Source organism: Cnephaeus nilssonii, assembly GCF_951640355.1.
Source record: "Cnephaeus nilssonii genome assembly, chromosome: 4".
Lineage (NCBI taxonomy): Eukaryota > Metazoa > Chordata > Mammalia > Chiroptera > Vespertilionidae > Cnephaeus > Cnephaeus nilssonii.
In genome coordinates, this window is record NC_137075.1 from 22635370 (window position 1) to 22658322 (window position 22953).

The 22953-nt window shown below is 42.5% G+C and overlaps 1 protein-coding gene and 1 pseudogene across 2 annotated transcripts; both read left to right on the plus strand.

Moving 5' to 3' along the window:
* Positions 1-1415: 1415 nt before the first annotated feature.
* On the plus strand, positions 1416-22953 carry SPTSSA (serine palmitoyltransferase small subunit A). The gene is made up of 2 exons (XM_079769536.1): positions 1416-1574; positions 21830-22953. The coding sequence occupies exons 1-2, from the start codon at positions 1472-1474 to the stop codon at positions 21931-21933; spliced, it is 207 nt and encodes a 68-aa protein (XP_079625662.1). The 5' UTR covers positions 1416-1471; the 3' UTR covers positions 21934-22953.
* On the plus strand, positions 1883-19449 carry LOC307097536 (protein hinderin-like; annotated as a pseudogene). The gene is made up of 3 exons: positions 1883-1936; positions 18193-18827; positions 19232-19449. The product of its transcript is annotated as a protein hinderin-like (transcript).

The window sequence follows — 22953 nt, forward strand, 5'->3', positions numbered from 1 at the left end:
GACCGAGTACTTTATGAAGGCAGATCTTAGTCTATCTGGCTTTCCAACCCTGTTGTATTTCTTTTTGTTTTAATTTTTTAATCCTCATCCGAGGATATTTTTCCAATTGATCTTTTAGAAAGCGTGGAAGAGAGGAAAAGACAGAGAGAAACATCGATGTGAGAGATACATGTGAGAGAAACACATCAATTGGTTGCCTCCTGAACAGGCCCTACACAACCCAGGTATGTGCCCTTGATGGGAATCGAACTCAGGACCCTTTGGTCCGAAGGCCAACGCTCTATACACTGAGCCAAACCGACTAAGGTTCAACCCCATTATTTAGCAATGTACAATGTACAGTGCTTGATATTTCTAAATGAATAAATAAAACATTATCAACCATGATAGTTTTAAAGTTTAGGCTATTTAACCTAGAACCTTTTAACATTTAAACAGCAGGCCATTTAGTTATGTCATTTCACATGCTAACCATGCATCCCATTCCTGAAGTTGAGTGCAATGTTGCTGGCCTATTTGCCAGTGGGAAAAGCTGAACACTCAAAAATGCATCTCCAGGCATTTTCAGCCCACAGACAGATAGGCAGCCTGTCATCTGCAGAACCCGCCAGACCAGCATTCTTCTCCAGACCTGACCTACATGATACCTATAGCCACTAGGAGAGGTGGGCAGATAGACATATTTAGGATAATTTATTTTGTCTTTAGGTTAAGGAGTGCATTGGTATGTTGGTGTATGTGGGTGTGTTTTTATGTATCGCGCCTGAGCGGGCGCACGCCGAGGAGGGCGCAGGAGAGGAAGGAGGCAAGGTGTGCATCAGTTCAGAGATGCCTTTCCTGACCTTCGTGACTGGGTGACATTCGCCTCCCCACCCTCACTGAGCACCGATTTCTCTCCCTCTGCAATCCCAGCTTTACTTGCATTTGTGTCCTTAGTACCTGCCTCCCCCGCTAGATCGTAAAATGCGGGAAGATAGGAACCTAACGCGTTCCAGTTCACCCAGTAATTCTCTTCCCAGTAGGATGCCTGAGGCATGTCCGATATTCCACAAATACTTTCTAGGAGAGCGTTTTTTGGGGCAGGACTGGGTGGACCCCGGACTGCACTCACGCCCCGCCTACCCACAGCTCGCCGAGGCGGGGCGGGGCGGGCCGGGCGCTCTCGCGGGGACAGTCCTCCGGCTGGCGCGGGCGCGGCCCCGGGAAGGGGAAGGGGAAGCGGGGCGGGGCGGGCAGGACGCAGGGCTGCCCCGGGCCGCCCGGCCAATGATCGCTGGCCAGGCGGGGCGCGCGGTCGGCTACCCGGGCGCGCGCGGGGCTGGGCGTGCCCACGGGTGACGCGCGGGCGGCGCAGGCCAATGGGCGCGGGATGGTGAGCGGGCGGGCCTCCAGGCCCGGGCTTTAGGACACGAACCCGAGGCCTGCGGGACAGACGGACGTGGGATTGCAGCGCAGGAGCCACACTGCGGGGATGGCGTTGGCGCGGGCCTGGAAGCAGATGTCCTGGTTCTACTACCAATACCTGCTGGTGACGGCGCTCTACATGCTGGAGCCCTGGGAGCGGACTGTGTTCAGTATCCTGCCCGGGCCGCGGGTGCGGGGGCCGGGGCGGGAGCACGGGGACCCGGGCGGCACCCTTCCAGGCCCAGGGCCTGGAGGTGGGGGGAGCCGAGGGCGGAGAGGTGGTCCCGAGCGCGCGAGCCGCGTGCACGGACTGGTCTCTTCACCGCGGGCGCGCGGGGCGGAGGTCCCGGGGCCGAGGGCGGCGCTCCCGGTTGGGGCGTGGGTGGGAGGGCGAGAGCTCTTGAGATCCGAGGCCGCCGGTGAGTCCCTGGACCCAAGATGGAAGCGTCTTTATTGCTGGAAGAAATCCCCTCGGGCGATGGCTAACCTGCCTTTGGGTCAGTCCCCTGTTCCTGTGGGAGGCAGCGGCCGTGTACGTGGAGAAAATCCGCTCCGGGCTTGGACGCCTTTGACCTTTAACTGTCCCTGATTTAACTGGCACCGATCCTAATTAGAACGCTAACCAGTTTTCCAGCTTTTTAGTCAGGTTGTGAATTTGTGCTCCTGGCAGCTCAATACAGATTTTTGAAAGCAGTTCGTCATTGTGCCTTCTTGGCCTTCAAGATGGGTAGTTTAAAAGGTGTGTTTTATGCTTTCGTTTGCTATTTGCACAGTCCGTAGAAGTAGGGCCTGAAAAGGAATTTGTGGTTAGTTGCAGACTGCTTTAGCAGAATGCTAATGCATATTTGTTAATTGTTATTGAATGTTTACTCGGAGCCGAGCAATTGTGCTAAGCACTTTGCCTGAATCTCAACTCATCTTACTTTCCTAGCAACCTCAATTAGTAACTCAAGCTTCTGAAGATAGGGTCCCTAAAGTCCATGACATTGGTCTCTCCATTTGTCTATGTTGACATCCCTTGATATTATTCTTGCAGAAGAAATAACCATGAGATGTAACATTTTAAAACTTGGGGGCCAATATGAAACAAGCATTTTACACAATATGCTTACTTCGCACAGGGTCTCTCCTTCTCCATGTGCTTTAGTTTGGAGCAGCTTCAGAACAACTTTGCAAATGCACAGTTGCATTCTGGCGAAGTGACTGAGGTAATTTCATTCCAAGCCTTAATAAGTGTGTTTATTTGTATGAACTAACATAAGATTGTACTGAAAGCTGAGTCTTTGTTTCAACACTTTTGAGGAAGCTTAGCTGCTTACAAGGAAATTTATTTTTTACTGGAGGCCCAGTGTACGAATTCGTGCACGGGTGGGATCCCTCAGCCTGGCTGGCAATCGAGGCCTATTGGGTGGGTGGGTGGGTGGGTGGGGAGCTGGCTGGCAGGAGGGGCTGTGGGAGGTTGGCCAGCCGGGGGAGGAGCCGCGGGCAGTTGGGGGGGCCAATTGGGGCCTGGTCGGCTGCCGCAGTGCGCGTTATAGCAACTGGTCATTCTACTGTTCTGGTTGCTGGGCTTTTATACATATAGATTGCTGTTGGCATTTCCAAACCTGGAATTTCAGAACCGGAATGCATATTTTGGATTTAATGTCTGAAAGTAAAATATTCTCTGATTTACTGAACCATTTATTTATAGCTGCAGTTTAGTCTCACTCTAAATTTATAGGTTAGAGCTCATGAGGTGTTTCTAAAATATAGAAACATACTTCTGAACACAAACTCATTTAAAAGTGAGTTTAAACAATGTTGTACTGAACTGAAACTCTTTAACTCAGAAGTTGAATGTAGAGCCCACTACAGAGTCTACTGGACTATGGCTTAAAAATGCTAAGTTGAAATTTTCAGAAATAAAGAATTCATAAATTTTAAATTGCACGCTGTGATGAAATCTTGCTTTCAGCCTGAGATGTGAATTCATACCTGTGTCCAGCATATGTGTAGTGTATATACTACCTGCTACTTAGTAGCCATGTAGCCATTTTGGTTATGAGAGAGCGAGAGAGAGATTTATATAACTTATTACAGGACATTGTTATAATTCTATATTATATTAATTGTCATTAATCTGTCACTGTGTCTAACTTAAACTTTATCATAGTTATGTATGTATAGGAAAAAACAATATATGTAGGGTTGGGTACTATCTGCAGATTCAGAGATCCACTGGGGGTCTTGGAATGTATCTCCTGGATATTGGGGGACTACTGTATAGATTTTACACTTAAAAGCTTTTGTTGGCATGTGGATAAATGCTACAGCATCAATGGTGTTATGGCTTTTCTGTATCATGTTGCAGTAGTAATAGTGTCCCATAAATACCTAGGTGATGGCTTTCTTTGGGATGGAGAAATAAATCATGAAATGAAGTGTAGTGCCTCTTTAGATTTTTGCCTTTGAAGCTTTTGACTTCTCATTGGATTAAGTGACCAAGAGATTTCAATTTTTAAAGTACTGCTAAGAACTACAACCAGCTAGCATCAGGTACTGTAGAATCCTATGGTTTTAAACCTAAGATTTTTTTTTTTTTAAAAAGCTTATTTCCAAATTCACATTTTAAAATTAACTTAGGGTAGAAATGCAATTCTTTGACGTAAGCCAATCTTAAATTACTGTTAGTTGTTGTATTTATACTATGTCAATTCAACTTCTAGAATTTTTTTGAAGTCAGACATTTACTTACTTTATAGTTTAGAACGTCAATTTGAGGTTAAATCGTCATTTTAGCTTGGAGGAAAGAACTGAATGAGAAAGCTGAATTCCTCATCCTCCCCAACCCCTTACTTAATGGGGAGCCTTAATTACTGTGAAGTATTTGGAATTTCATAAATTCATTAATAATTAGTAAGCCTCACTCGGAACTATTTTGTGGCCAGTTACATGGTTTGGGAAAGAGACATTCTTCAAAAGTACATTGAACACAATTATCACTACTAGAAACCTAAATCTTACCTAAGATTTAGTGTAAGAGAAATTTGTCTGGCTGTCTGAAAAATGGCCTCTGAGTTAGGAGTCTTGGACGGAGGAAGAATCTAGAAGAAAGTAAATGCATTAGCTTACATTACACTGTTGTAACTCATTTAATAATTTGAAGTTGCCCTTATTTTAGGGAAAACATAGCTATAACTATTTCTGCATACTTTTTAGGGGCACCCTTGAACATGTGAGTTTGCTTTTCTCTATTTCTTCCCAAAGCAAATAGCTAGACGTGAATTAATACCTGTTGTAAATTGAAAGGTCAGTCTCAATTGAATATGAGGGTTTTTGAAGTTTTCTAAGTAAGAAAATTGTAATTAAAAAATAAAATATTTTAAGGAAATGTATCTGTCAAGTCAGACACATTGTAAATAGTTCTTGAAACAATGACATTTATAAATTTGTTTTGTAAATCCTTCTATGCTAGGACCTGCATCCTAAATTTTATACGTGTCTTCTGATACCACATTTGAAGTGATAATTAGCTTTTGTTTTGTCAACCAACCAATATTTACTTTATGCACATACATGGTTTCTATCTTACAAAAATGGAACCTGATACTTGCATAAAACAAGGTAACTGTAAGATGAATCATGTAAGTGCTAAGTGGTATTACAATGAATCCATCTCAGAGGGGAAGTTTTTGACATGTTTCAAAACCTTTCCCTTTTGGCAGCCATTAGTGCAAAGGAAAAGACCAGGTTTTGTAACCCAGACAGGTTTTGTAACCAGTGAGACACTCCCTGTAGTGCCTCATTGAATAATATTGTAACCATCCTGTTGAGGGCAGGTGGAAAAAATAAAAATACCTTCTTAAAAAGTTTGAAGCACAAGTAAAAGTCATTTTAGCCTTGTTGTTTTAATAAAAAAAACAAAGTTTTAGTCTGTAATTACTGGGTTATATTTGTCATCTCTTTACAGCTTCTTATGTTTTCACTAGAGGCCGGTGCACGAAATTCGTGCACGGTGAGGTGTCCCTCAGTCCGGCCTGCACCCTCTTGCAATGTCCGACTGCCGGTTTAGGCCCGATCCCAGCAGTTGGACATCCCTTTTGCAATCTGGGACCGCTGGCTCCTAACCGTTTGCTTGCCTGCCTGATCGCCCTAACTGCTCTCCTGATCGCCCCTAACCACTCTGCCTGCCTGCCTTATTGCCCCTAACTGCTTGCCTGCCTGCCTGATCGCCTCTGCCCCCACCACTGTGGCTTTGTCCGGCAGGTCGTTTGGCTGTCTGGTCTAATTAGCATATTATGCTTTTATTATTATAGATGGCATTTTACACTTCCATTTATTTTAAGCAAAATATGGGCAGTTTTGGGGTTATGCTAGGAATTAGTTTCTCTCTGAAAAACAGGCCTTGTTTCTTCAAGGACAGACTTTTAAACCACAGAGCTGGGCACACAAATAGTGCTTGAGAAACATTTGTTTATATATTGATGTGTCACTTCAAAGCAATTGTATAAATATTTAGCAATGGTAAAAGAGACCTGATTTTAAACCACTTTTAGAGTAGCTTTGAAGCTTGGCTATTTCTGATGAACAGAATTCAGTTCTTGGGGGAGAATTCAAGTTTAAAGAAGTAGAAAATGCTGTGATTGGAAGAACTTCCTTGATTTTTTTTTGGAGATGTTAAAAAATTTGCATTGCTCTGTCTATTCACTTGTAAAAGGTATATGTTTGCTGAATTCTGTGTTCCAAACGTATTATTGCACCTTCTAATTGCCAGATACTATTCTAGATAGTGGGACTATAACTGTGAGTAAAACAGATAAAAATATTTATTCTAATGCCACTAGATAAATAAGTGAAAAATGCCGATGATTAGATCGTTAAAGCTGTGATGGAGAAAAAGAAAACAGAAGAGGCTAGGAAGTAAGGAAGAGGGTGTGTTCTTCAGCTTTACCCACAGTGGTCAGCGAGGGGGCATCTACAAAGATGTAAGCAGAGCAAGAATTCGGGGCCATGAGTATTGCAGGCAGAAGGAACGGAAGTACAAACTCAAGGCACCAGCATGTTTCAGGGATGCCGAGGGGCCACGGTGGCTGGGCAGAGTGAAGGGCGTGTGAGTAGCAGGAGGCGAGGCCAGGTCCTGTAGGGCCCCGTAGGTGCTGGAGTGAGAGCTTGGGCGATAAAGTGCCTCAGGTTTTGAGTAGAGTCACTCAAACCCAGTAAGTTTCCTCACAGACATTTTAATGTTTAATAAAACAGGAAAGTAAGATATCAGAATATACACTTATTTTCTCCATGAAACTTAAAGTTCTTTTCATTTTGAATGAAAAAAAACACACACACACACACACACACAAAAAACCACACCCAAAAACCTAGGAACTGTTTTTTCTCATTCTTTTTTTCTCATTTTTAAATGTACTGAGATTTTTAGTAAGTTTCCAAGAAGAAGGACTTCATTTCTTCCTTCAAGGAAATGAGAGCCACGTTTCAGGAAAAATTCAAATTCCCACATGTTCTCAGAATGATGCCCCATGTGACTTTAGCTCAGGGAGCCGGGCGTCAGTGTGCTGGGTGCAGGGCAGGAAGGGCCTGGTGGACTGGGGTGCGGAGCACTTCCAGGGGGAGTTTTGGAGTGTTGTTTTTCGCAGCCTGGAGGAAGGTGTGGACTGGGGTACAGAGGTGGGCTGGGACGGGGAGTACATCAGGCGGACAGGCTGGAGCAGGATTAAGGCAGAATAGGTCGGAAGTAAAATGGAAAAAGCAGGTTGGGGCCATTTATTAATTCAGCACACTTCTTCTCTGAATACCTTGTGCCCGATGTTGGCCTGGGTGCTTGTGATACATCTGTAAGAAAATGAGACACACATCTCTGTCCTCTTGGAACTTTTATAGTGAGTGAGTGATGTAGTATGTTAGGTGGTAAGCATTATAGAGAAAAGAAAAGTAGGTCATGGGGATAAGAAATACTCCGATGGGATGGAGTTGCTGTTTTTTAAAAAAATATATTTTATTGATTTTTTACAGAGAGGAAGGGAGAGGGATAGAGAGTTAGAAACATCGATGAGAGAAAAACATCGATCAGCTGCCTCCTGCACACCCCCCACTGGGGATGTGCCCACAACCAAGGTACATGCCCTTGACCGGAATGGAACCTGGGACCCTTCAGTCCGCAGGCCGACGCTCTATCCACTGAGCCAAACCGGTTAGGGCGGCGTTGCTGTTTTTAAACAGGATACTAGGAGAGGCTTAATTGAGAAGGAATATTTTGAGTAAAAACAAAGGAGGTGAGGGCGTTCGCTGGGTAGGATCTGAGGGAAGAGCATAGCTGGCCGAGGGTAGAGCCAGTACAGAGTCCCTGAGCCCAGAGCCCGCCTGGCGTACATGAAGGCCATTACGAGGCAGGTAGTGCTGGGCTGAGTGAACATGCGGGGAGAGGAGTAGGCTGTTTTTACGATGAGAAGACCTTTCATGTGTACGGACGTACAGCTGGTTGAAGCATTGTCAGTATCTACTCCTGACATCCGAACCTAGTCGTCACCTCTCATCCGGGTCAGGTTGTCAAGCATGGAGATACCAAATGTGCTAAATGAAGGCACGGCAGTTCAGCGAAAACCATAAGAAAGGGTCGCCTAGTCATCAGATTTAAGGTAAACTTTCCCGAGAATGGCTTTCTCCCTCCTGATAAACCCTCTTTGCTGGAAAAACTATCCGCAAGGAGGGAAGTAGAAGAGACTGATGAAATGGAGAAGCATGTGAGGGTGAACATCAACCTGGGGATGGTGTTGAGTGTCAGACCTCTTGATGGGGCCACGGAATAAACTCTTGGCATTTTAGGTACAGTTGTGAATGAGTGAAGGACTGTAATCATAATATGCTCATTATTTGCTGTTGTTTTTGTTTTAATAGTTAGCTATATTAGTGTTTTAAAAGTTAAATGAAGAATAAACTCAAGTACAAAAAAAGAAAATGTACATATAGAATCACCTGAAACCCTAAATAGACTTCCAGTAAAAATCAGCATGTGATTTGATGATTAGGTAAAATGCTTAATATCAGAGAGGGTTACGTGTAGAAAAATGTTCTTAGTAAATAATGCCTTTTAGAAAGGTTTTCTCAAGGTATTTTCAAACAATATGTGATTTCAGAATAACCTTGAAATAACCTGGACATTTTGCACTGCCTTCAAACTTACATAGAAAATGAATTTCTTCATATAAGCGTAACCAATGGACTCAGGCACGGGGGGGGGGGGGGGGGAGGGGGGGTGAGGGCATGAGCGGGTTGGTGGGGTGGGGGGGCAATAAGGGGTAAGGACACGTATATAATACCTTAATAAAGAAAATAAACAAAAACAAAACAAAAAAACAAAGGAAATGAATTTCTCAACAATCTTAGTATTTTGTTTGTATTTTATGCCATTTCCTTATTTAATTTATTTCCTTATTTATTTATTTTAGTTGCCACTCCCTTTTGTAGAAATGAATGCAGCTTTCCATTACCAGGGAGGATTAAATGGGGAAAACAGCGGTAGGAATAATTGTAACTGGTAAATTAATCCTCCAGCCCAGTGGTGTTCAGACTTTTTATGTGGCCCCTAAAAGCATGTATTGTGTATCCTCTCACTCACGTAGCTAACATCTGAAATCTTTATTTTTAATTTTTTCGTTAATCCTCACCCAAGGATATTCTTTTTTTTTTTTTTTAAATATATTTTATTGATTTTTTACAGAGAGGAAGAGAGAGGGATAGAGAGAGAAACATCGATCAGCTGCCTCTTGCACAGCCCCTACTGGGGATGTGCCTGCAACCAAGGTACATGCCCTTGACCGGAATCGAACCTGGGACCCTTGAGTCCGTAGGCCGACGCTCTATCCACTGAGCCAAACCGGTTTTGGCAAGGATATTCTTTCTATTCATTTTTTTAGAGAAGGGAGGGAGGGGTTGGAGAAAGAGAGAGAGAGAGAGAGAGAGAGAGAGAGAGAGAGAGAGAGAGATTGGTATCCTCCTTCACATGCCCTGACCAGGACTGGTGATCGAACCGGCAGCCCAGCCGCCCTTGGTTGGGAATCAAATCCACAACTCTTCGGTGCACGGGCTGGTGCTCTAACCACTGAGCACATCAGCCAGGGGAACATCTGAAGTCTTTCACAATAAACTTAGGCTGTTACAAAAGGATTTAATTCCTTGCTTTTCATACATGTATTGTATTGCTATGTATTTTTTTTTAAACCTTAAAAGTATAATTTTTTATACAATTCATAGAAAATGTTTATCATATAACCTAATTGGTAAAGCCAGTCCTCATTGTGAAGCCAAGTAGGCAAAATCAGCCTTAATTTCTTCTTTTTTTTTTATCCTCACCTGAGGATATGTTTAGTGATTTTTATAGAGAAGGAGAGAGAGAGAGAGAGAGAGAGAGAGAGAGAGAGAGAGAGAGAGAAAGAAATATCCATGTGGGAAAGAGAAACATCAATCAGTTGTTGACTGGGGATCAAACCCACAACTTAGGTATGTGCCCTAACCGGGCATTGAACCTGCAACCTTTTTGGTGTATAGAACGATGCTCCAACTAACAACCACCCAGTGAGGGCAAAATCAGCCTTAATTTCTGTCACAAAAAGCTCAGTGCCATTTTTCTGTTCAAATAATCTGTTAACAGTGGAACTCCTATCTCACTTGTTTTTAGTTTTATAACTTTACTAGAGGCCCGGTGCATGGATTCGTGCACCAGTGGGGTCCCTCAGCCTGGCCTGCACCTTCTCGCAATCTGGGACCCCTCGTGGGATGTCGGACTGCTGATTTCAGCCTGATCCCCGCAGGCCTGGCTGTAGTAGTGTGCGAAGTGGCAGGCGGTCAGGGAGGAACCTGATCCCGGCCCCACTGCGCCTGCCACTGCCGCTCGGTAGTGCTGCCGCAGAGGTGGGTCGCAGCTGCGCTCAGCCCAGCATCTGGCGCCTGTCTGTCAGGTGAGCAGCACTCCCGCTGGGAGCGCACTGACCACCAGGGGACAGCTCCTGCATTGAGCGTCTGCCCCCGGTGGTCAGTGCGCACCATAGCTACCGGCCGGTCATCTGGTTGTCCGGTCGTTCAGTCTCTTTGGCTTTTATATATATAGATCTGTCAATTAGTGGTTAGTTGTCATCTACATTGATTATGTGAAGAATTTTCAAAGTGGTGACAGGTAACCAGTGTGTAGAGCTTGTTTGGTGAACCTTCATCCTCATTACGTTTTTTTAAAAAATATATTTTTATTGATTTCAGAGAGGAAGGGAGAGGAAGAGGGAGAGAAACATCCATGATGAGAGAGAATCATGGATGGGCTGCCTCCTGCACACCCCCTACTGGGGATGGAGCACACAACCCGGACATGTGCCCTGACCGGGAATCGAACCAGCGACCTCCTGGTTCCTGGGTCGACGCTCAACCATGGAGCCATGCTGGCCCGGCCTCGTTATGTTTTTGTGGATGCTCAACCAACTGAGCCACACTGGCCAGGGCTAGATATGTTTTTTGATGTGACTAGTGCAATCAGAGACTTAAAGGTTTGAAGTTATTTAGATTAGTGAAGAAATAAATCATACCCATTGGAACAAAGGTCCCTGGCCTTTTCCCACTGAGAAACTACTTTTGATTTCTCCAAAGTCTTGTGACTCAAATAGGCAGTGATAAGGCAGAGTTACTGTTTGGGACAGGAAATGTTAGTTACTGTGGTCTTGCTTCTGATTACTGTACTTATTTTTAAAACATTTCCTCTTTTTAAATTTTTTTTTAAAATTTTTTATTGTTGTTGCATGAAAGTGTTGGAGAAGACCCTTGATGGGCAAAAAATCTTCATATTTTCCTATCTGGAAACTTATCAGCTCCTGATTAGTTGGGGAGCCCTGTTAAAGAAACAGCAAACAACATGCAGATAAATGGTTTCCATTTGCTTTTAAATCCATTGAACCCATAAAACAAATATTTATGTTATGTCCAGGTTATAAATAACCTCTCTCTGATTGTTCATTCAGCTCTTGAACAAACTTATCTTCAGCACCTGCACATATCCTGGCACATTATCTGCTCAGTTCTGGAGTGTTTTATGCAGTGCCTGCTTTACCCAGCAGTGCACTGCAGGAAGAAGCCAAGGATGGCTGAGCTGAGGTGCTTTTCCTCTCAAGAACTTAAAATTCATTGATAGAGACAGTTATAAACACACAAAACAGAAGTCTGTTTTTTAGTTGTTGCGGTCTTTGTTTTAATCTAGGTTTCTCTAACTTTATTGTATATTTCTTGAATCATGTAGCCCCCTCTAGAATATAGATCTGATTAATTTGTGTACAGCTACTGATACTTATATGAAAAACAAGAACTTGACAAATAGAAGGATTCCTCTGTCATTTTGTGTATCACTTTCCAATGTATGTGTGGTAGATAACATTGATTATTTTTCTATTTTCGGTGGTGAGACAAAAGTATGTGAAAGATGATTGAGAGTTGGTGTCTAAATGCCCTCTCCAGGCAGGTGGGATCCTAAAGTGTTAATGCAGGCAGCAGCCTCATTTCATGGGGAAGCTCGGGCCCAGAGTGGTTGTGATGTCCCAGGCTTGTACTATAAAGTAATCATAAATTACGTTGGGCAGTTCTCACACATTGGTTTGAATCATGATGTTAAATGTCCACCCCCTCAAATAATAGTTGTTTTTTAAAAAATATATTATTGATTTTTTTACAGAGAGGAAGGGAGAGGGATAGAGAGTTAGAAACATCAATGAGAGAGAAACATTGATCAGCTGCCTCCTGCACACCCCCCACTGGGGATGTGCCCGCAACCAAGGTACATGCCCTTGACCGGAATCGAACCTGGGACCCTTCAGTCCGCAGGCCGACACTTTATCCACTGAGCCAAACCGGTTAGGGCAAATAATAGTTTTAATAAGCATTGTATTGCCTTTTGTTGCAGAACAGATTTGATTCCAAATTCTCACATCAACTCCATTTTACAGATAAGGAGACCGGTGATGGAGCGTTTTTGGCACATGCAGGATTGGCAGAGTCACAACTCAAGCCTAGTGCCTTGGTGTTTCCAGTATCCGTTTCTTGTATGTGTGTGTCAAGGATACTTAAAACATTGCGAGGCGTGTTAAAGAATGCGATGGATTGAGAAATCCATTCAAGTACCAGATAGCTGGTACACTTTAAATTGTGTGTTTAGCTCTATTTGTGAGAATACTTCTTAGGAGGCGAACAGCACATGTTCCCTAACCTTGCAAATGTCACAATAGAACCAGTGCCTAAGCATGTCAACAAAACTGCCATTTTAAATGGTGCCAAGCATAATCTCAGGGAATATGCAACTCAGTGTAATGGAACTATTTTCACTACGTTGCTTAAATTGCATTTGCAGAAAGCTACTCATAGAAGGTGCCTTCTTTCTGCATTCCTTTTAAGGCTAATAGAAGTTCCTCATGGTTCTGTTGTCTACTTGTTCACTTAGAGTGAATGTCACTGTATAGTTAAGTCAGTTTAAAATACTCTCTTATTTTTGAGAGCTTTAAGATAATTTTAGGGAATAATTTTGAAATTTAATTGCATAGAAAACTTACTTTTAGAAGCTTATTTAATTATCGTGATTCTGGAAATAATGAGGAGAGATGGGATCAGACTATAGAAATGTTTTTGTGGGGGACACAGGATAAAAGTTAAACTTAGCAAGTGGCTCTGGGTAAAAGGTAAGGTTAAGTTTTATATTTTTTTGAGCCACTTATAAATTGGCATTTGCATCTAGGTCCAGGTGACTTTTTGATAATTTTCTGTTTAACTTGGTCTGAATTGAGAATTGTTTATTTTATATCTGGGACCTAAGACTCTTTTTATTTCCTGGTAACAAATTAGATCTGGTGATGCCTAACCCCAGTTTTGTAAAGGAGGAAGTTCTTTCACACAAAACAGATTTTAGTTTAGTACCATTTTTGGTTCCATTTTCCTTTACAGTTCTTATTTATTAAAAAAGAGATTACTGACTATTTTGACACATGAAACCCCCACAAAATATAATATATTGAATGTGCATGTACTACCAGCTAAGTGAGAAAAGCATTACTAGTATTTTTGAAGCCCCCTTAATGCCCCTTTTCAGTTGCTTCTCCCTTCTTCTCCCCCTTTCACTCCACCAAGTAACCACTGTCCTGAATTTAGCATATACAGTTAATTTATTTCTTATTACCTTTATTCCACATGTATGCATCACAACATAATGCTATGTAAAGTTACAATCTCTAGTATCTCTTAATCAGGCAAAAAAATCTTTAGGTTTTGATAAGTTCTTGTTTCACTTAGGAAAACATCGTGATTTTTTGTATGCACATAAAAATTTAAAAGTTAGATAATTTCGTGTTCACAAAATTGAGTTTAATATTCAGATTCTTGTCTTATATGGGAGTAATCTCTGTTAATTGCATGTTCCTTAACTGATATATTCTCCATACTAAATTGGAGAATTACAGTGCCATAAAGAGTACATGATATAATCAATCAAATAGCTGTTTTCAGTAATCACTTCTTATTTGAATTGAATTTGAGCCAATGACCTGAAGATTATTACTATATCATTTCATTTGCTTGGTGTATACTTTTATAAGACTTACATAAAAGCTGTAAAAAACCAAAAAGCAATTTGAAAATATAGTATTGCCTAGAAATGGATTTTGCTTTTCTCCTTTGTAGTCGCTATAAAGTTTGTCAGTCACATAATATGTGGAATATGTAGGAAGACCCACAGGGACTCTAGAGTCAAATACTGTTTCTCAAACCATCCTTTATTCATCAAATATTTATTGAGTATGTGTTATGTTAGGAGATACAAAACTAAGACATTGTTCCTGTGTTCAAGGAGTTGATAATCTGGATGAGATAAGTACATCTATAAGTAGGTCATGTCAAGTGATACGAGCAGTTTTATATGAGCATTAGGGAGTAATTAATTCTGCCAGGAGGTTAGGGTGAGAATGAGAAAACTGTGAGTGCTAGGGAAGGCCTTGTGTAAGAGGAGGTAACTAGCTGAGCTCTAAGAAGGATTAGGTTTTACTAGGAGGACCAGGACTCTTCACATGTAGGGAGGTATTTTAGCAGTGATTTTCAACTGATGTGCTGTAAGAATTTCTAAAACATGCAATACCTGACTGTTCAGTTAGGGGTGCTATACCTCTTTCCTGTAGATTGCCGGATAACAAAATGACAATAGCCAACACACCAATAGCTGGCTTCCAGTGTGAATGAATCAAAATTATACCTATGTTTTGTCAGATTTGCAAGACACATATTTTTTGGTGTGCTGCAGAATTTTAGTAATTATTTTATGTGTGCCATGAGATGAAAAAGGTTGAAAATCGCTGTATTATAGTATAGTGATTAGTTAAGAACACAGATTTTTGGTGATCAGCTGACTTGGTTCGGAACTGGCTCCACTGTTTGCTCTGATTGGGAGTGTCACTTGAGCATGCTGAAGTGTCTAACTGCTGGGCACACACTAGACTTTCACAAATGAGAGCTGCTGCTACTACTATTATTCGTATGTTATTAAACCACTAGAGGCCTGGTGCACGAAATTCGTGCACGGATGGGGGTTGTCCCTCAGCCCAGCCTGTACCCTCTCCAATCTGGGACCCCTCGAGGGATGTCCCACCGGGATCGGGCCTAAACGGGCAGTCGGACATCCCTCTCACAATCCAGGACTGCTGGCTCCCAACTGCTTGCCTGCCTGCCTTCCTGATTGCCCCTAACCGCTTCTGCCTGCCAGCCTGATCACCCCCTAATCACTCCGCTGCCAGCCTGTTTGCCCCCAACTTCCCTCCTCTGCCAGCCTGGTCACTACTAACTGCCCTCTCCTGCAGGGTTGATCACCTCCAACTGCCCTCCCTTGCAGGCCTGGTCCTTCTCAACTGCCCTCCCTTGCAGGCCGGGTGCCTCCCAACTGCCCTCTCCTGCTGGCCATCTTGTGGTGGCCATCTTGTGTCCACATGGGGGCAGGATCTTTGACCACATGGGGGCAGCTATATTGTGTGTTGCAGTGATGATCAATCTGCATATTACTCTTTTATTAGATAGGATAGAGGCCTGGTACAGGGGTGGGGGCCAGCTGGTTTGCCCTGAAGGGCGTCCCGGATCAGGTGGGGGTTCCCTTGGGGTGTGGGGCGGCCTGAGCGAGGGGCCTGTGGTGGTTTGCAGGCCGGCCACGCCCCCTGGCAACCCAAGTGGAGGCCCTGGTATCTGGAATTTATTTTCCTTCTACAATTGAAACTTTGTAGCCTGGAGCGGAGCCAAGCCTGGGGCTCCCTCCGAGGCAGGCAGCCATTTGTGTTGGGGTTATAATTGAAACTTTGTTGCCTTAAGCGGGTGGGCCCGGCCAGGGTGTGCGGAAAGCTTTGCTTCTCCTGTTGCCGGTGGCAACCCTGGCCTGCTCTCTCAAGCTCCATCCTGCCGCCATTTGTTTGAATTTGTTTACCTTCTATAATTGAAACTTTGTAGCTTGAGTGGAGGCTTAGGCCTGGCAAGGGCAGGCGGAAAGCTTGGCTTCCTCTGTTACCTAGGAAACCTTGCTCTCTGTGGCTGTAGCCATCTTGGTTTGGGTTAATTTGCATACTCGCTCTGATTGGATGGTGGGCGTGGCTTGTGGGTGTGTCGGAGGTATGGTCAATTTGCATATTTGTCTATTATTAGATAGGATAATACTAGTAAAAGGCAGAGCAATATGAAAGTAAAGAATGCTGTTTCCTGAGGCTCATGTAATAGGGCTGCGAGTAGGATGGTGTTTGTTGGGATGATTTGAGTGTTGGGTGGAACAGTGGAAAGTAGTGTAGTGCTGCTCTTGGTCCCCACCTTGATCCCCGAACCCCTTTGAGTGCTGACTGCCAGTGCCGTTTAGCTGCCTCCTTCTCCAGACTGTTGCCCTCAGCCAAGGCAGTTGTCTTGCTCAGGTGGATTTTCCTTCCCACATCCTGCAGCCAGTGATGGACAGATAAAGGGATACAAAAGGTCAGACCCCTTGCCTCAAAGCATCACCAACTATGTGGTACAATTCATGCTCTAGAGCAGCGATTGCCAGCCAGTGGTCTGCGGACCACAGGTGCTCTGTGAGGTCCCAAAGGTTGGTGACCGCTGCTCTAGAGCACCCTTGGGAACTGAGCCCCTGAGCCTGCTCTGTTCTGCTCTACTCACTCGCCTTCTGATAAAACTCCCTCAAGAGTAACTTATACAAGAATCCCTGTCCCAGTCTCTTAATTCCCGTCTGCTTCTATGGACTTCAACCTAAGACAGGTAGTTTGGATTAAATTGGAAACGTCCTTGGAAGCTTGGCTTAGAATTTCAAGTGCTATCCTATGGTCAATTGGGAAGCCTAATGCATTTTTTTTTACATTAAAAATATGTTTTTATTGATTTTTAGAGAGAGCGGAAGGGAGAGGGATAGAGAGATAGAAACATCACTGATCAGATGCCTTGTATTGGGGATTGAGCCTGCAACCTGGGCATGCACCCTGACCAGGAATCAAACCAGTGACCTCTTGGTTCATGGGTTGATGCTCAACCACTGAGCCACACCAGCCTGGCACCTAATGCATTTTAAATGTATTTTTAAAAATATATTTTATTGATTTTTTACAGAGAGGAAAGGAGAGGGATAGAGAGTTAGAAACGTTGATGAAAGAGAAACATCGATCAGCTGCCTCTTGCACACCCCTTACTGGGGATGTGTCCGCAACCAAGGTACATGCCCTTGCCCGGAATCAAACCTGGGACCCTTCAGTCCACAGGCCGACGCTCTATCCACTGAGTCAAACCAGTTAGGGCCTAATGCATTTTAAAAGGATCACTGTAATAAAGAGTGGCATGAAACATGTCTAAAGGCCTAAAATGGGAGCTTTTATTTGATTAAGTAAGGAATGATAAATATCTCAATCATTTATCATTGATTAGGATGGGGTCTTAAACTATAAAGTCCCTTGTAGGGGTTGGGAAGAACTGAGAAGTCAGATAATTTGAATGTGGAGAGAAGGGATCAAATAAGTTTGTAGCTCTGTGAACTTGTGAAACTCAAGAAACAAGTTATCTGTTCCCAAAAGACAGTGGTGGGACAGGCATTGGATAAAAGCTCTAGAAATTCTCATTCAAGAAGGGAGGAGATTGAAGGGAAAATGGAGTTACCAGTTCCAGGTGATTTTGAAATCCAATCTGACAAGCTCTATTAGGTTTCAGTGCCTGGAAATATCCTCTTTGCTTTGAGGCTCTCCCCTACTGGACTCATGGCTCTGCCCTTGGCATCATCCTTTCTGTCTCATGAAGGTTTTGGTCCCCTGAAGAGGCAGGGGCTCAAGACAAGGCCCAGCTACAGTATAGAGAATGCCAAGAACTCCTAAGCCTCTATCAGAAATAGCTATCAGAATAAAAGAGAAACTCACCATGTCTCTCTCAGCACTTGAGGCTGCTAAAATGCAGGGACAATAGCTATTCAATAGGAAGAGCACTCTCCCGTCTTCATCCATGGAACTGGATGGTTCCTACTTGAGTGTAGCCAAACCACAAACCTCCTACCAAACCAAGCAAAGGCCTAAGTCTGCAAACTGAATCCCTTGTGGAGTTCAGGAATAATTCTTTGAAACCATCAGCCCATCAAAATCCCAAAGAGGATCTAGACAGGGTGCCGTCAGAAACCAGAACATGTGATTATGGATCCCCAAGGAAAAGACTAGCAGATGCAGTCCCTACAGGGAAAGCACCTTCAGAGGCACTGAAGATGAAGGAATGCCAGCACCTTACGCCTACGCCGTCTAGACCAGCGGCCGCCAACCTTTCGGACCTCACGGACCACCAGTGGCCTGCGGACCACCGGTTGGCGACGGCTGGTCTAGACTGTGTTGTGCTGGTAATCTTTCTGAAAATGCAGATCATGTTCATGTTAGCCATTCTACAGACATGACCCTTCAGTATTCCAAGACACACCTGGAATCATGCCATTATTGTGGGCATTCCTGGGCATCTCTGATGCATGGCCAAGAGGTACTGCAGCCCAGTGAAACTGATTTCAAAAAGCAACTATCAGAAGATAGAAGGCAGCAACTTACCCTTAAAAAAATGGAGCTGGAAATTAAAAAGGAGCGCCTTCAGCATCTAAGCTTCTAAAATAGCAGCAGCTTCATCAGTCTCGCCTAGGCTACAGTTGGTTAAGAACTCAAGCTGTGTTTAAGTTGAAAGAATTGATTGCTGATGAAAGAGCTTACTGAGCCCCGAGAGCTCAACTTGGATATGAATGGGAGTGACTCTGGACCAAGTTTGCTGAAGTCACCATGTGATTGGGACATCATCATCCATCAAAAAGCACCACGAGTCCACTAACAGTGGAGAGACTAGGAGGGAGAAGAAGACAGTTGGGTTTCACTCACCTATGGAAGATGATGCCGTGTGGACATGTCAAAAGAAATATACTTTATACCAGGGGTCCTCAAACTTTTTAAACAGGGGGCCAGTTCACTGTCCCTCAGACTGTTGGAGGGCCGGACTATAGTTAAAAAAAAACTATGAACAAATTCCTATGCACACTGCACATATCTTATTTTGAAGTGAAAAAACAAAACGGCAAAAAAACCCGCTTGTGGCCCGCGGGCCGTAGTTTGAGGACGCCTGCCTTATACATATCTCGACCCTAAAGAGGGACGATGACAGGAGTTAGAAAATATGTGTTTACATCACCTATGACAACAGAAAGCCAAAAGGAGCTTGTAAGCTCAATCACATCATCATTCCAACACGACTCCTGGTATGAGGCAGCTCTGCTGGATTTGGTGCAATCTCTGAGCCCAAAGTTCGCTTCTAGACCTCAGCCCCATCCCTGCAGAGAAACTGGAGCCTGGAATCACAGTGCTTGCAACTCAGTTCTCTAAAATCAACCTGGAAGAAGATGGGGGCAAGCAGGACCCTCCAAAGAGCTACAGGAGAATCAAATTCTGGAAGATATCTTTGTCATTTGACCCTAAAGTACTTGATGCAAAATTTCCATCAGAACTTGGTAGATTTTTAAATATACTGATCTAGGATTTTAAATTTTTGACTGCATGTAATTGTGTCTCTCCTTTCACAGGGCCCTGTCTCACTAGCACTCTGTTATGTATTGAATATAGAAATCATCCTAGCAAAAAGAAAAGTAGTTTGTAGATTGGATGACTAGGAAGATAGTTAATCAATAGTTATATCAAATAGTTTATCTCAAATAATTACATCAACTATTTTCAAGTAGTTGAAAAAATAGGACTCATAGGAAGAGGTAGTTTTGGAGAAAATAAGTTCAGTTTTGGCTTCATTGAATTCAAAGTACCTTATGGAATGTCATAGATAGAAATGTTCAGTAAGTTGTAGGAAATATTTGTCTGTGGTATGGAAGATGGGGTCAGGTCAACAACATGAAGGCGATTGTTTAAGTTATAAGAGTGTATAGGACCAAAGACGAAATATTGGGAACTCCATTATTATCATTTAGAATGCTTTCAGCTGCAAGTAACAAAATCTAACTCAGACTGGTTAAGAATGAAGGGAATTTATTGACTTCTATATCAGAAAATCCAGTAGTAGGGTGGGCTCCAGGGTGGTTTGATTAGGGTTCTGGCTCCATTTTTCTGCGATTATTTTTCTTCCACCACCTTCATGAGTCGGCTTTGTTCTGAGTTTTGCTTTCCTCATGGAGGCAGAGTGACACCAGTAATTCCAGGAGTCCATCAGCAAATTGCATATTCTAGGAAGGGAGGGAGGGAGAGAGAGAAAGAGAGAGAGGGGGGGAGAGAGAGAGAGAGAGAGAGAGAGAGAGAGAGAGAGAGAGAGAGAGAGAGGATCTGCGTTCCTGAACTCCTGGCAGAAGTCCTAAGCTTTGAGCTGGTTGATCAGTTTTGGGGGCAGGCATTATTACAGAGAGAAGCCTTTACTAATTGATTAAGATCTATTGGGACTTACCCCTGGAAGTGGGGCAGGGTTAGGCTTACACAAAAAGCATGGCTGCTATACTAGGAGAAAGGAGTGGGTGTTTGAGAGAAAAGCACAAAATTCCCAAAAGGAACATACAGGGAAAGAGCCAGTGAAACAGGAAAGTGGTGAGAAAGATGGGAGGAGAGTCCTAGGAAGTATCTCAGACCAGGGTGGAAGAGTTTTGAAGAGGGAAAAGTAAAGTAGAGTCAATTCAGATAGCCATTGGATTTGCTAGGAGGTCATTGGTGACCGGAGAGTGATACGAAGCAGCGCATATGCATGCACTTAAAAAAATAAAAAAAGAAATTAAGTGGTAAATAGAAGGTGGTAGTTTAAGAAAGAACTCGATTAAGGGAGGCTAAAAAGGAAACTTAAAAAAGTGGTTATGGGGGACTTTTTACCCATGTTTGCTGGATGAGGGAAATGATTTTAGAATTTGATTCAGATAGCTTGTTTGGTCTCCGCTCCAAAGACAGCTTCTTTATGGCCCTGGACAAGTCACTCAGTGTTTGGTCAGCCTCTAAATATTTCACAGGAACTCTGAAAGATAACATGTGAAAGAGGTTTGTCATCTAAACTATTATACAAATATTAGTTGGTAGTAAGCATATTGTTTATATAAACCATATCTTCTTATCAAAGAATGTAAAGTATTATAGAACCACTAGTATGTAGAGCTGAAAGGTATGAGATAGAATGGGGAGGGGGAGGGAGAGAATATGAATGAGTGAATGAATAAAACACGGTCCCAGTTCAGAAGCTGTCATTCCCCTTAGCATGGCCATGTGACTGTGCAGGGAAAGGCTCTTTATTTACTGCATCAGTATTCTGTCAGGACCCTTGTTGATTTGCATCTATACAGTTTCACTTCCCTTTGGAATGAGAAGGAAGGAACACTGTAGAGAGCATATATTGGTTAGGTTATCAAGATGACTTTTATTTGATGTTGTTGCAAAGTTTAGTGATAATACTAAATATTTAATAGTAGCAGGTGCTGTCAATTTATGTCACTGGTGTATGATTGATTTTAGCTTTGGCTCCAAAGCCAATGCTTTTAGCCACAGTCTCAATCTAAAAGTCTTGGATCATACATTCTTATTAACTTATTCAAGTTGGTAGGCCTTGTACAGTGATTAAATACAATTTTATTTTTATATATTTCTGTTTCTTAGGTTAAACAGTGTCAGTTTCTAGGGTTAATTTGAAGCAGCCTGATGCTTTGAAGTATAAAAGGGAGAGTAATAGTAATTACCTTGTAAGGTGATGGCGAAGATAAAATGAGCTTTAAAAATGTGGTAAACATTAGTGGCTACAGTTATTAGTTCTTTGTAAATACTTGATATATATGAGAAAACACCAATTGAATGGCTTTTCCACATAAAACATTTGTTGAAAAAATGTTGGGATTTAGTTTTGAATAAATTCAGAAAAACAGTAAGTTTTCTTAACTACAACTCAGATTCCATGCTGGTCTCCATCGTGGGGATGGCGCTGTACACAGGATACGTCTTCATGCCTCAGCACATCATGGCCATATTGCACTACTTTGAAATTGTACAGTGACCAAGAGGTGACCGGAAGCGAGGTTCCCTAGGGAAGAACCAGCCTCTGAAGTTGGAATGAGACTTCATCAGATGTCAGAAGAAAGTCGACTAGATGTCAGCGTGACCAACCTTATGAATATAAAGACTAAAATTCATGAGTAGAACAGGAAGATAATCCTGACTCATGTGTTGTGTTCTTTATTTTTAATTTTAAAAGAGGCTCTTGTATAGTAGTTTTTGTCTATTTTAACATTGTAGTTATTTGTAATTTGATATCAGTATTTTCTTAACCTTTGTGACTTTAAATATTACTCTGTGAAAGCTTTTCTTAATGTAACTTTGAGTACATTTTAAATTGCCTTCTATTTCTAAAACCCAAAGTCATTAGTTGGGCTTTACTGTTCTTGCTATTGTATGGCATATACATCTGCCTGGATATATTTCTACTCTTGACCAAAGTTTTGTAAGAACTGGGGCAGGGGGTGGGGAGGGAGGATATTTTATTGAGAACTATTTACAAAAGACTTATCTGTAAGTTTGAACTCAGGAGTATAGTTTTAGCTCTCCAGACTCTAACAGCTTCTGCTTTAAAACTACTAAAATGTTTCTTAACAATGAAAAAATAAGATCTTGCTAAAGTTAAACATAAGGAACATTTCACCTTTTAAACATTAATTCTTATGTGGACTCATTTCCAGAAAATTTTTGTGACAACAGGCGGTTAAGTAGCATTATTGTGTAATGCTTATATATCATGGAGTTTTTAATAGACAATAAATCTGTTTCCTCTGAGAGTCATTACTTACATGTACTTCCTTAAGTTTAATTTCTGATTGTAATGGGTGCTGCAAGTGCATTTGAACATTGCAATAAAATGTGATGAGATGAATTGTTAAAAGCTATATCAAAAAGAAAGGTAAACTTGGTTAAAATCCTTTCTTTCACTATTTGTATTATTTTTTTAAAAAAACTTTTATTCCTTAAATGTAAAATTATTAATTTTTTGATGTAAACTCATTAAATTCAAAGAGAAAAATCA

Bases quoted from the DNA above. Each gene is read 5' to 3' on its own strand.
- SPTSSA (XM_079769536.1), top strand. From the start codon at position 1,472: ATGGCGTTGGCGCGGGCCTGGAAGCAGATGTCCTGGTTCTACTACCAA. The intron at 1,575-21,829 runs GTATCCTGCCCG...ACTACAACTCAG, and splicing joins CTGGGAGCGGACTGTGTTCA to ATTCCATGCTGGTCTCCATC.